Source organism: Macaca thibetana, chromosome 10 (genome assembly GCF_024542745.1).
Source record: "Macaca thibetana thibetana isolate TM-01 chromosome 10, ASM2454274v1, whole genome shotgun sequence".
Classification (NCBI taxonomy): domain Eukaryota; kingdom Metazoa; phylum Chordata; class Mammalia; order Primates; family Cercopithecidae; genus Macaca; species Macaca thibetana.
In genome coordinates, this window is record NC_065587.1 from 43,283,601 (window position 1) to 43,295,534 (window position 11,934).

Genomic DNA, 11,934 nt, shown 5'->3' on the forward strand with positions numbered 1-11,934 from the left:
GTGAGCTGAGATCCGGCCACTGCACTCCAGCCTGGGTGACAGAGCGAGACTCCGTCTCAAAAAAAAAAAAAAAAAAAAAAAAAAAAAAAGAAACACCTACTTAGCCAGGCGCGGTGGCTCACACCTGTAATCCCAGCACTTTGGGAGGCCAAGGTGAGCAGATCACCTGAGGTCAGGAGATTGAGACCAGCCTGGCCAACATGGTGAAACCCTGTCTCTACTTAAAATACAAAAATTAGCCGGGCGTGGTGGTGCGCACCTGTAATCCCAGCTACTCGGGAGGCTGAGGCAGGAGAATTGCTTGAACCTGGGAGGCGGAAGTTGCAGTGAGCCGAGAACGTGCCATTGCACTCTAGCCTGGGGGAGAAGAGTGAGACTTCACCTTAAAAAAAAAAAAAAGAAACACCTACCCAAAGAAAATCCATAATCATTTCACTTCCATTCTTGACCAGTGTACAGTATACTGAGTACGGTATGTCAGTGTACCTGTTCTCAATAGAGTAACCTTCCATGAGACATTGTTCCCAAAACACCGGCCCCTCTTAGAGTCAATAAACTGTCCCTCAGGCATTTCCCAACCCCTCCAGGGTGGGGAAGATGATTCTATCCACCTGCAGTTGAGAGACATTGATGAGAGCGTAAGACCTGGGGTAGCTGAACAGTCTCACTAGGGAGAGAAAATGAAACTTCAGGTTCCTCCCCAACCGCACACAAAACTTGCCTGCTCAGGGTATTAACTAAGCCACAGTCAAGCCATAAATCAGCTCTGCCCTAATTCCATTCACCCGAAAGACTAAAAAAAAAAAAAAAAAAAAAAAAACCTATAGCCAGACTTTCCAATTCTAACAAGAATACTTTTATTATACACTTATCATACACACAACAATTATCTGGGGAACATTTACAGGCAGAGAGTTCAATTCCAAATCTCCACTTCACCCACACACACTGTACTGCACACTCACCTTAGGGTTCAGCCCAACAGGAACGAGACAAAGTTATTGCTTTCTGAACAGAGAGCTTCAATTAAATAGAATCTTCCAAGCTAAGAACAGAGCCCAGCATCCTCTAATTCTTAATACCCTGTATATATATGAATAAAAGCTTACGATGTGTTATAGATTACCCCATCACCATTAAAAGTTAATATTAAAATTGGATCCCATGTCTCAAAAAAGTTGTAAGAAGTGCACCAGTATTTACAGACCCCATTAAATTATGCATAAATAAAATCTGTACACTCAACGCACTGTTTCTTAAAATACAGAACCTCCACGGGGACTTGGGGGTGACAAGCAGCACAAATTGCTTCATGCCTACCCTTTTCAAGTTTACTCGAAACATCTGAAATAAATATGCAAATAAAGCTTCAGTACCTTAAAGGAACATGTCATTTCAAAGAGTCTCCCATTTGAAGAGTTAACTTTCAAAGTTAAAAAAAAAGGGGGAGGGGGGAAAAATCATCAGCAGGCTTCGTTTTCTACAAGTTTCCTAAAACCAGAAGGCCCCCTTTGAACACGGGGTTTAGAGTGTGTCAAATACCACCTATTAACTAGTTGCTAAGCAGATAGAACCTTTGCCTCCTACCAGAGGACTTGATCTCCGAAGAAGCTAGATACACATTTTCTTTTTTTCAAGGTAAATATTTAGCGAACACAAAAACCAGCCATTACCTTAACACTGAAAAAAAAAAAAGGAATTGTTCATCTGTTGATCTAGAACACATCAATCTGACATTTCAATGGCTAAGTGTGTGGGTCTGTTAGCCCAGGGAATGTATTTAAAAGATTCTAAAACTCGTAGCACCAGTTTCAGAGAAGGAAAGAATGGGGTTCAAAAATAATAATAATAAAAGCTTAATGAATAAAGAGCCAGTACTTGTCACCTTCTGATAATAGGTCCAAAGTTAGGAGACAGCTCAGCGCTAGAGAAGCAACTAAGGAATCCAGGAGCGGGTGATCGCTGCGATCCAGAACCAGTGAAGACCCCTTAAAGAGTAAGGTAGGTAAGAAACTCTTCCCCCAGGCCAAGAGGGGTTCCCAGTCTGTGCGGTGGAGGATTTTTGCAGTCCTGTTCCTTCCCGACTCTCCGAGCCTTTCTTCGTCCCAATTTTATTTCCTGTGCTTCTCCATTTTCTCCAGGGTTTTGTTAGAATCAGCCGGACTCTGGTCTCCGGGGTTCACGTAGGATTTGTCTATGACAATCAGGGCTTCTTTGATGTAGTTCTGCAGGGCAGACACCGCGGCACAGATGGCCTGGCTGCCAAAACCGTGGGTAATCAGGCTGAAATGAGACAAGCAGTTCTGTATGTTCGTCTCCAAGACTGGGGCGGGCCTGCTTGTCCCGTGGGGTGTCCGGTCTTGGCTGAGAAGTTCTGTGAATTCTTTACACAGTTGCCTGTGAAGACAGTCAGTTGACTCCGTGAGTTCCATCTAGCTCCTTACAGGTCAAGAGCATAGAACCAACTACCCTGAGGATGACGCCTGGGAGGCAAGCAGAACCGCTTCAACCAAGGAAGGAGAATTTAATACTAATAGCCAACTGCTGCGCTTAGCACCTATTCTGCGCCAGGCCCTGAGTTAAGCTGTTTTAAAGCACTATCTTGTTTAATCCTCACGCAATTAGAAAAGATAACAGGATTAACTTAACCCCAGTTAACTGGCCAAGGTCACCAGGACTGGTAAAAGTAGTGGGGCCTGGATTCCAACCCAAAGCTTAAGGGACAGTTTACCTTGGTACAAGTTGGTTCCAATGAACAAATTCCCTGAGGAACCCGGAGAATGAAGCATCCCCCTGAAACTCTCACTCCTGACACAGCCTGGTTCACTGCGCTCTCTTTTACCCCATTTCCTGGCTTGACTAGTTCTGCTTCATTTACCATGATTTTAAAATCAACTTGCTGTTGGTTTCTATGAGAAAATCCACAGCTGCATTAAGTCGTTTTCGAGACAGCTAATTTGCCCACATCTCCTACAAACCCACCCTGATCTTTACATTTGAAAGACAAAAGTCTTGCTATCAGGAGGTAGAAGGCACACAATCTCTCTTTACTGGTTGTGACAAAACAAATCGGGTTTTCAACACATTTTTGGAAGTATGCAAACACAATAATGAAAGGGCAGCTCAACTATTTTGAGCTGAATAACTAAGCAGCTCAAAAGTACTCATGGCTGAGTCATGCACTCTTCTAAATCAGACAAAAGTTAATGTATTTGACTTTGTAAAAGAAGCTTCCTTGCCATTTTCTTTTGCTCCGCCCTATTTTATTTCAAGAATATTTCTTTGTTGAGCCATCGGGACTGTGGAGGGGGAATCTTCTCAACCTCAAGGTCTGGAGCATTGAGTCATCATCAAATTCAAGTTCAGATACTTACTGGGCCGCCAATAGCATGTTCTTCCTAGCTGCCATCTCATTTCGTCCTCCGAGATGAGGTCTGGTTAAATATTCTGCCACTGGTTTACTAGGAAATTCGGCTTCACAGACATAGGCGAAGTCCCTAGCCAAATGAACAGCTTCACCTAGAATAATCAGCAACAGGTTTTAAGGTGGCTGGTGGTCACTGACACCAAACTACCCTTTTCCTCTTTTTTTTTTTTTTTTTTGAGATGGAGTCTCGCTCTGTTGCCCAGGCTGGAGTGCAGTGGCCCAATCTCAGCTCACTGCAAACTCCACCTCCGGTACTCAAGCAATTCTCATGCCTCAGCCCCCCGAATAGCTGGGATTACAGGCATGCACCACCATACCCAGCTAATTTTTGTATTTTTAGTAGATACAGAGTTTTGCCACATTGGCCAGGCTGGTCTTGAACTCCTGGTCTCAACCCGATGGCTCATGCCAGGGATTACAGACATGAGCCACTGCACCCGGCCCCCATTTTCTCTCTTTCTAGTATTCACTGTCTACCAGTCACACGTTGCATGCAAGAATGAAATCATATACAGGGCAGAGAACTCAGCTGGCAGGTAGAACTTTCTAGGGATTCTCAGTAGGTCCTCCACCCCAGGAATAGAGGGTGGAGATCCCACAATGTGAGCAGAAAAGACTTTGAAACTTTTAACTGCACAGTCAAGTCAGCCCTCTGTATCCATGGGTTCCGAATCTATATTCATCCAACTTCAGATTGAAAATATTCAGGGGGGAAATAATGAATGGTTGTGTCTGTACTAAACACAGACTTCTGCCATTATTCCCTGAGCAATACAATGTAACAACTATTTACACAGCATTTACATAGTGTTAGGTATATATAAGTAATTGATGTAGAGATGATTTAAACTATAAGGAAGGATGTGCGTAGGTTATATAACAAATATAACATTTTGAACATCTTCAGGTTTTGGTATGGAATCTGGAACCAGAGCCCCATGGATACTGATACGAATAAACTTGAAAAATGTTTACCAGTCCTCTGCTCAACAGATAATCAAACACACCCATGTTTTCTCTTTATATGAAGTAGTATCATTTTGGGGAAGCAGAAAAATTTAAGGGCTATAAACAGGTTTCACAAAAGCAAACTAGTCACTTCTCTATAAAACGACGACAACGTCTGACACTTCACTGTTTTTTTAACAGCGCCTTCTTACTGAAGGGGCAGATCTCTAGAGTGTTTCTTTTAAAAAGATGGGAGGTGTGTGTTTCCTAAACACCAACTTGGAGCACCCTTTTCCCCGTCCGAGCCAGTGGAAGAACTGAGGGAGACAACCAAGGGAGTGATCTCCCATCCAAAAGGAACCCTCCCTGGCTCCCGGGCGCAGGACTGGTGAGTTTTTCAAAAACCCAGATGGTGGAGGGGCCCCCTGGGTTGACTGAAGCAGCCTTGGAGAGCCATTGTTCTGGAACACACTTTCTTATTCAATCACCCTGCCTGGCTAGCAAGAAACCCCAGCAGAACCAACCGCCGATTCTACAGGCAGGACAGCTGTTCTCAGACAGGCAGCTCCTTTCTCCTTGCCCTGACCTCCAAAGGCACTCGTAAAAGGTAGAGCAGGGACTCTGCCAAGTCTCTTTGAGCACCACAGTCACGCCATCAGAGCAAGGAAAGAAAGTAAGTCTTCAAAAGAGGGTACTGCCACGGGGAGCCCGTTTCTCCTCGGCTTCCCCTGCCCATAGTGAGAGCCCTAAGCCTCTCTCAGCGTCCAACTCCTCCTGGGAGCAGTAACAACGTGCTTTGTTTTGTTTTTAAAAAATGATTTTACTTTCCCGGCCGGGCGCGGTGGCTCAAGCCTGTAATCCCAGCACTTTGGGAGGCCGAGACGGGCGGATCATGAGGTCAGGAGATCGAGACCATCCTGGCTAACACGGTGAAACCCCGTCTCTACTAAAAAAAATACAGAAAACTAGCCGGGTGAGGTGGCGGGCACCTGTAGTCCCAGCTACTTGGGAGGCTGAGGCAGGAGAATGGTGTAAACCCGGGAGGCAGAGCTTGCAGTGAGCTGAGATCCGGCCACTGCACTTCAGCCTGGGAGACAGAGCCAGACTCCATCTCAAAAAAAAAAAAAAAAAAAATGATTTTACTTTCCCTTCAGCTTCTTTTAAAGGTTGTGTTGCATTCTTGGCTACTGTCCAGGTTGGGGTAAAAGGGCCCCCCATTCAAGAAACTGAAATGCTATGTCCTACTATCTTAGCACTGGTGAGAAGAACTTGTGCATGGGCCAGGGGTTCGATTAGTTTCTTTGGATGGGAGGAAAGAAAAGAACTGTGAATCGGGCCCAGTCATATTGTGTACAAGAGGTTCTCTTCACTGACCACAATCCTCAGCTACAAAATAACCCACAGCTACAAAACCCAGAAGCAGTACTTCTGCTCACCAGTAAGTAACCAGCTTTTATTCAAGGTGTACCAAATGATCAGCTGTTATCTTTCAAAAAAAACTGGTTCATTTAACAGGAAATGCCGACACCCCTAGAGTATGGTCTCTTAGGTTAGGAAAACCAGTTTCTTTCCAACAGTGATTCTCTGGGGAATACAGAAGCGCCTACCTGAGCAGCCAGATACTTAAATGTTAACTTATTCGATAAAATTAACTGTGATTCATTGCAATAAACTTAGATGAAAATTGCAGTTGCTTTCATCTGCACTTGCAACCAAGTTTTAAGAGTTGTTTTCTCGTTTTTCTGCAAGAAGTATTAAAGACACGGGCACAAATTAAAAACGTCACAAACCAAAAACAAAACCCCACTGACCTTCTACTAAGGACGTCAGGAGAGTCACGTGAGCAGCTTTCCGTCTCCCAGCAGGAAGATTCAGCCCAATCTTGTCCAACTTCTCCCGCAAGGACCGGCCTCCATTTTTTGACTTGGCTCTAAGAAAAAAAAAAATTGACTGGTTACTCTCAAAAAGAAAAAAAAACACACACACACACACACTTTAAAAATTCTAAACTCCTAAAGTGCTGCTGTCAAAGCTGAAATCCGTCAAAGACTATCTACATCATGTGCACCATAATGAAAAGTGATAGCAGGGTCCTCTTTTAATTAGTCCTGTAAGATACAAAATCAATCTTTCCTAGCATCAAACTTTGCAGCACAGAATATTTCAAATTGTACGGGAGCAGATACATTTTCACTTGTGAAACTACAACAGCCCCACAAAAACTCCCTGGGGAAGAAACCCAGGGTGCTCCCCACCTCCCCTCAATACAGATGCTATCACTTCATACATGGGATCAAATTCTAACCAAATGAGAATTTGTGAGCGCTGTTTTAGCACTTCCTCCCACATTTGGCACTTTCTAAAAGAGAAGAAATGTACTAAAAACTCTAACCTGATTAGAATTCAGTGTTAGGCATAAAGTCACATAAACGTTAAAAATACCTCCTGGGCCTCTGATACACTCACCTTCAACTACCCAACCACCATGCCCAGAATTGTTCCCCAAGTACCTTCTGAGAACACCTCCCAGTAACGAGGCATTTAAGCATTCAGGTGGGGACAGTCGCCTCTGTACTTCAGCCACTGTCACTTTGTATTTAGACGTAGAGCTGAGGAGGGACAGTCTTCCAGGGACTGAGCAGAAGACCTCGCTGGGGTTCATTACGGCCCCCACCAGCTCCTTCTGACACGGGAGGCTCAGAGGGTTCTTGGTCATGGAAATGGGACCTGTGAATGAAGGTCAGAGCTGGCAGTCACAAGAGCTCTCTCTGAGCAAAAGAGACCTTTTCAAAAGCACTAACCAAAGCGGAAAGTGATCTTCAGACAAGCATCGTTGCACACTCCACGATCCACTGCAGGCCGACATTTTTTTTGACAGAGTCTCACTCTGTGGCCCAGGCTGGAGTGCAGAGGTCTGATGTCTGCTCACTGCAGCCTCAGCCTGCGGGCTCAAGTGATTCTCCAGCAGGCGCCCACCACTACATCCAGCTAATTTTTTGTATTTTTAGTAGAGATGGGGTTTCATCATTTTAGCCAGGCTGGTCTCAAACTCCTGACCTCAAGTGATCTGCCTGCCTTGGCCTCCCCAAAATTACCAGGGTCAGCCACTGCACCTGGCCATGGCTGACTTTTTTTAAAAACCCCTACTTCAGAGACAAATCTAATCTGAAATTCACAAGTTAACACCTTGGGAAGTTAATTAGTGAAGATCCCAAGCTTGGAGAGTTTCTTTCTCTTTTTTTTTTCCCCTAGCAGCTGCTGAAAACTATTTAATTAGAACATTTGTTTTCAGAAGACTGCTTCAATACTAAATAAACGGTGAGTTTTTTCCCCACCCAAGAACAACCAAACTCATAGGACACATTAAGATTCTTTGCCAAAATTTTTCAATGCAATTGATCACAGTAAATTTAATCATCCAAACTAATAGGTTCTAAGTTTACTGAAAATTTTTAGTCTTTTCTGAGTCTTTCTTCAAAATCAATTTTTCCTCCATCTTCAATCTATTTAAGCAGTTCAAGTAACAGACTGTAACTACCTTCAATTTAGATCTACTCTATTTCCCAAAATAGTCAAAATGGTAATCCTGTCAGTTAAGTAACTTAATTTCATAAACCACTCACTCACCAAGTAATCCAGTTTTCCAAATCCCCTCCTCCCCCATCCTGCAAAACCCTCCCTCTGACAGATCATTCCAAGCTCAGTTCCTTTTAGAGGTATTCATTTGGTAGGCCAAATTGCTTAAAAACTTTTCTTGCAGGTCAGATTTAAGGAGGTTTTACATACACGTGTTTGAAATCAAAAATAAAATCACAACTTACTCAACAATTAAAATTTGTTACAGAACCAACCACTCAAGGAAGGTGTGACTGTGACTTTTTTGTTGTTGTTTTCCAAATTAAATCAGTGTTCACTCACTCTGGAAGACTTTCTCTCACATTGTGAAACACCCACTGGAATTCAAGGAGTAACATTTTTCCAAGAAAAAAAACTAGGCAGTAACAAATCCGGAGATTAAGAGACAGCGCCTAGGAGGTCGGAGGGAAATCCCCTCCTCTCACTCCTAAAATCTAGCTTCCACGAATCCCCTTCAGTCCCTTCTACCACAAATGTCCCACGTTAATACCCCCAACCTTGCCAGTCAACTTCACAAGCCCAGACCGTGTGACCAGAGAAACAGGATGCCACCTTGCTAGTTACCTTTGCGAATGACTGTCTGATCGTGCAGCAGCAGGTGCTGGTCGTCGACATTCTGGGGGAGAGAGGACAAAATTCCCTTAAGTTCGGGGGAGCCTAGAGGGGTGCAGGGTGGGGGCAGAAGGCCTTAGGGCGAACAGGTCCGGGCAGGAGCCGCGGCGCCGCTCACCTGCACCTCGTCCATCTGGTGAGCCATGTCGTGGAGTCCCAGGTTCTCGGCCAGGCCCGCGGCATCCAGGGCGTGTGCGTGGGGCAGCAGCAGGTCGGAGCGGCGGTAGGCATCCCTGCGGGCGCTCACCGCACCCGCCTCCAGCCCAGAGAGGTGGGGCAGCAGGCCGGCCGGGCGCCCGTGGTGCGAGGGCAGCCCCGCTCCCTCCTGGCTCTGGCGGCCAGGCCAGGCCTGCTGCTGGCTGCCTGTGGGCGCCGGCTGGTGCAGGGGGTTGATGGCGGCGGCATACGCTTCCCCCAGATGCGAGTAAGGGTCGGCCGACTGGGAGTAGGCCAGCTGCTGGTAGGGAGGGGGAAAGTAGGGTGGCGGCTGATATTCGGCGACTCCAGTGTGGGAGAGGGGTGGCGCGGGGCTGTAGAGGTGCTGCCCGGCGGAGGAGAGGTGGGGGACTCGCGGATTTCCATTGCTGCTCCCGTCGTGGCGATCCTGGAAGAGAAAAAAAAAAAAAGGGAGACCCCGTTAGTGCGAAACCCCGCTAGTGCGAACTGGCCGGCGTCGCCTGGCTGCGCGAAGGGCCCCAGGGGACCAACCCCACCCAACCCGGCGGGGCTTGCCCAGGGTCGGAAGGTACCCGGGGGCAATGCGCCCCTAGGATTTCGTTGTAAGCAAAGAGTGCGCGGAGGGAGGAGAGTCTGGTGAAAGACCTGGGGGAACGAGTTCTCAAAGCCCGGCGGCGAAGGTCTGGGCGCTGCTCCGAAGCCCGAGGCGCTCGGAGGCGCCGAGTCCGAACCCTGGGTCTTGGGCCAGAAAAGGACAGGGCCGGAGCCCGCGGCGAAAAAGCCAGAGCCCGGGGCGAAGGAGCTGGACGCCTGGTGCAGAGCGATCTCGTGGAGCCCGCCCATGGCGCAGGAACTGCTGGAGGTGGCAGCGCGGCAGGCGCGGACGGACCGCGCGGCGCGGGACATGCGCACCTCCCCCGCCCCCGGGACCCTCCCTTCCACGCCCTCGGGACAAAGACCTCCGGGCCGGCGGCGCTCGCAAAGCAGGGCCCGCCGCCCTGCCCCGCCCTAGGGAGTGATGAGGGAGCGCGCGCACGGGGCTGCCCTCCATGCTGTCCGGGCCCAGCCGAGGGGAGTAGTAAGTGGGGGTGCCCTGCACGGCCAAGGGCAGTGTTCTCGCACATCCGGGCGCAGAGGAGGCATGAAGGACCCTGGAAATTGGGCAGCCTTGTCCGCGCACTTTCCCTCGCCCCTGGGCGGCCCGACTTAGTTTCAAAAGGATGCGGGACCCCATCTGCCCAGGGGTCTCGGGGCGCCGGGAACCTGGAGGAACATGGCGCTGTCGCCTCCTGGCGGAAGCGCCCGGGCTTGCGGGCAGGGGCAGCCCCTCCAGGGCCCGGAGGCGCAATGAGCTCCCACGAGTCCGTGGCCCGGGCTCCGCGCTCCCAGCGCGCCGCAGCTCGCCTGGCGCTGCCTGAGTCTTCTTCCTCTTCCCGCTCGCCGCCTCCCTCCCTCCCACTCTCCGAAACTCTAGCTCAACCTGTCCGACAGGCTGGAGCACTCGCGAGCGCTTACGGCCCCATCTGGCCTCGGGCACCCCCCCACACACACTCCCCAGCCCCCACTTCTTTTGAAAGCCAAACTTCGGTTGTTTTCGTGCTTCCCCGAGGAGGTAGCGGGGCAGGTGACAAGCCGGCCTTGGAGGAGTGTCCGCCAAGGTGTCGCTGGCAGGTAGCCTCATCTGACCCCTTGGGACGGAGACTTCGTGCGTAAAAGCCACGTCTGAGGGTTGCAGACGGGGCACTTTTCCGAGAAAACGGGAAGCAGGGCTGTTTGCCGCTTAGGAAAGCGCCCGGTAAGCTGTGTGGGTGGGATTTGCCATTCTCTTTCCAGGCCTCGTTCCCGAGGGCAGGCCATTTAGGAAAAGGCCCTATATGGGAAAGGGACTCTGCAGAAATGGACTAAGGGGTGTCCGGAGAAGTGAATCCCGTCCCACCGAGAGGCCAGGGCTCTTGTGCCCTCGTTCCCGACCTCGGTCCAGTGGCCCCTGCCTCCCGGACTCTCCTCGGCGGGGCGGGGCTGCACCCCGGAGCCCCAGCTCACCTCGCAGTCCTCTTCGTACTTGACATTATCAGTTATTTTCCACAACATGGCGTCCGGCGTCCCCCAAAACAATCGCCAGTTAAATCCAGGCTCCCCCCAACCCCCAAGCGGTAAATCCAAAATCGGGGTCACGGTGACCAGGCGTCTGCCGCCGCCCCCGCCTCGCGCGGGCCTTGCTGTACGGGTCACTGGACGCGCATCGGCGGCTCTGCGAGCGTAGATGCTGCCGCCGCGGGTGTAAAGACCGCTGCGGTGGACAGGGAAAGCCGCGCCCGAACTGTGTGCCCTGGCGATAGCCGGGGGACCGGAGCGCCTTAATGAGAAGGAAATTATCATAACTCCTCCCCGGGGGCCGGCACGGAGGCCCAGGCGCCGGGCGGGGCGGCCCCCAGCCAGTCCCAGTCTAGCTCCGCCCCGCACCCGGGCCTGGCGCCGCGCCGAGCCCCACGCTGTGAGGGACTAAGAGCGGAGTCAGTGGGCGGTGCCTCGTTGACAGACGAAGACCTGCGAGGCCTGGGTCCCCCGACGCGCCTTCCTTCTGTCACCTCCACCGTAAGCACACCTGAGATTGGCAGGGCTGGAGGAAGGGATCCAAATACTGAAACCCACCCCTCTTTCGCCTAAACGGCCTTCACTGGGTCCTCCAAAAGACGGTTGTCACCTGGAGTTAAGAATCTGCGCATTCGGGGAGCGACTCAACAACCGGGGTCTCCTCATCTCCTAAAAACACATCCCATCCCACCTACTTCCCACTGAGGCTTAAGGTCTGAGCTGGGATCATGCAACTGGAGCCCCAATCCACCAGATACGCCCAGTTCCCTCCGTGGGCACAGCGCGGTCCTGGCCCCGGGACGGGAGGAGAGAGGAAAGGACTCCTGGGGAGTCTGCCCCAAGGGCCGCAGAGGCAGCAGACGGTCCTACCCGCCCAGGAGTTGCGGAGAGCGGCGTCTCGCCGCTGTTGCCCGAAGCGCATCTCCCGCGGCTGGCTGAGGCCGGGGCGGGGAGGGGGGAACTCGCGCGCACTGGACCAGCCCAGCGGCCCGGCCCGGCCCTGCCCTGCCCTGCGGAAGGCCGGCTCGGCAGCTGCCTCC

At 50.4% G+C, this 11,934-nt stretch overlaps 1 protein-coding gene across 1 annotated transcript; it reads right to left on the reverse strand.

Moving 5' to 3' along the window:
- Positions 1–839: 839 nt before the first annotated feature.
- On the reverse strand, positions 840–11,125 carry TFAP2C (transcription factor AP-2 gamma). Its single transcript, XM_050745284.1, has 7 exons — positions 10,844–11,125; positions 8,742–9,227; positions 8,576–8,627; positions 6,886–7,102; positions 6,187–6,305; positions 3,375–3,519; positions 840–2,397 (listed from the first exon to the last, which is right to left on the reverse strand). The coding sequence occupies exons 1-7, from the start codon at positions 10,889–10,891 to the stop codon at positions 2,112–2,114; spliced, it is 1,353 nt and encodes a 450-aa protein (XP_050601241.1). The 5' UTR covers positions 10,892–11,125; the 3' UTR covers positions 840–2,111.
- Positions 11,126–11,934: the final 809 nt, after the last annotated feature.

Coding starts and splice junctions, on each gene's coding strand:
- TFAP2C (XM_050745284.1), bottom strand. CDS start 10,891: ATGTTGTGGAAAATAACTGATAATGTCAAGTACGAAGAGGACTGCGAG. Junction 8,628..8,741: donor ACCAGATGGACGAGGTGCAG/GTGAGCGGCGCC, acceptor TCTCTCCCCCAG/AATGTCGACGACCAGCACCT. Junction 7,103..8,575: donor TCAGACAGTCATTCGCAAAG/GTAACTAGCAAG, acceptor CTTCATTCACAG/GTCCCATTTCCATGACCAAG.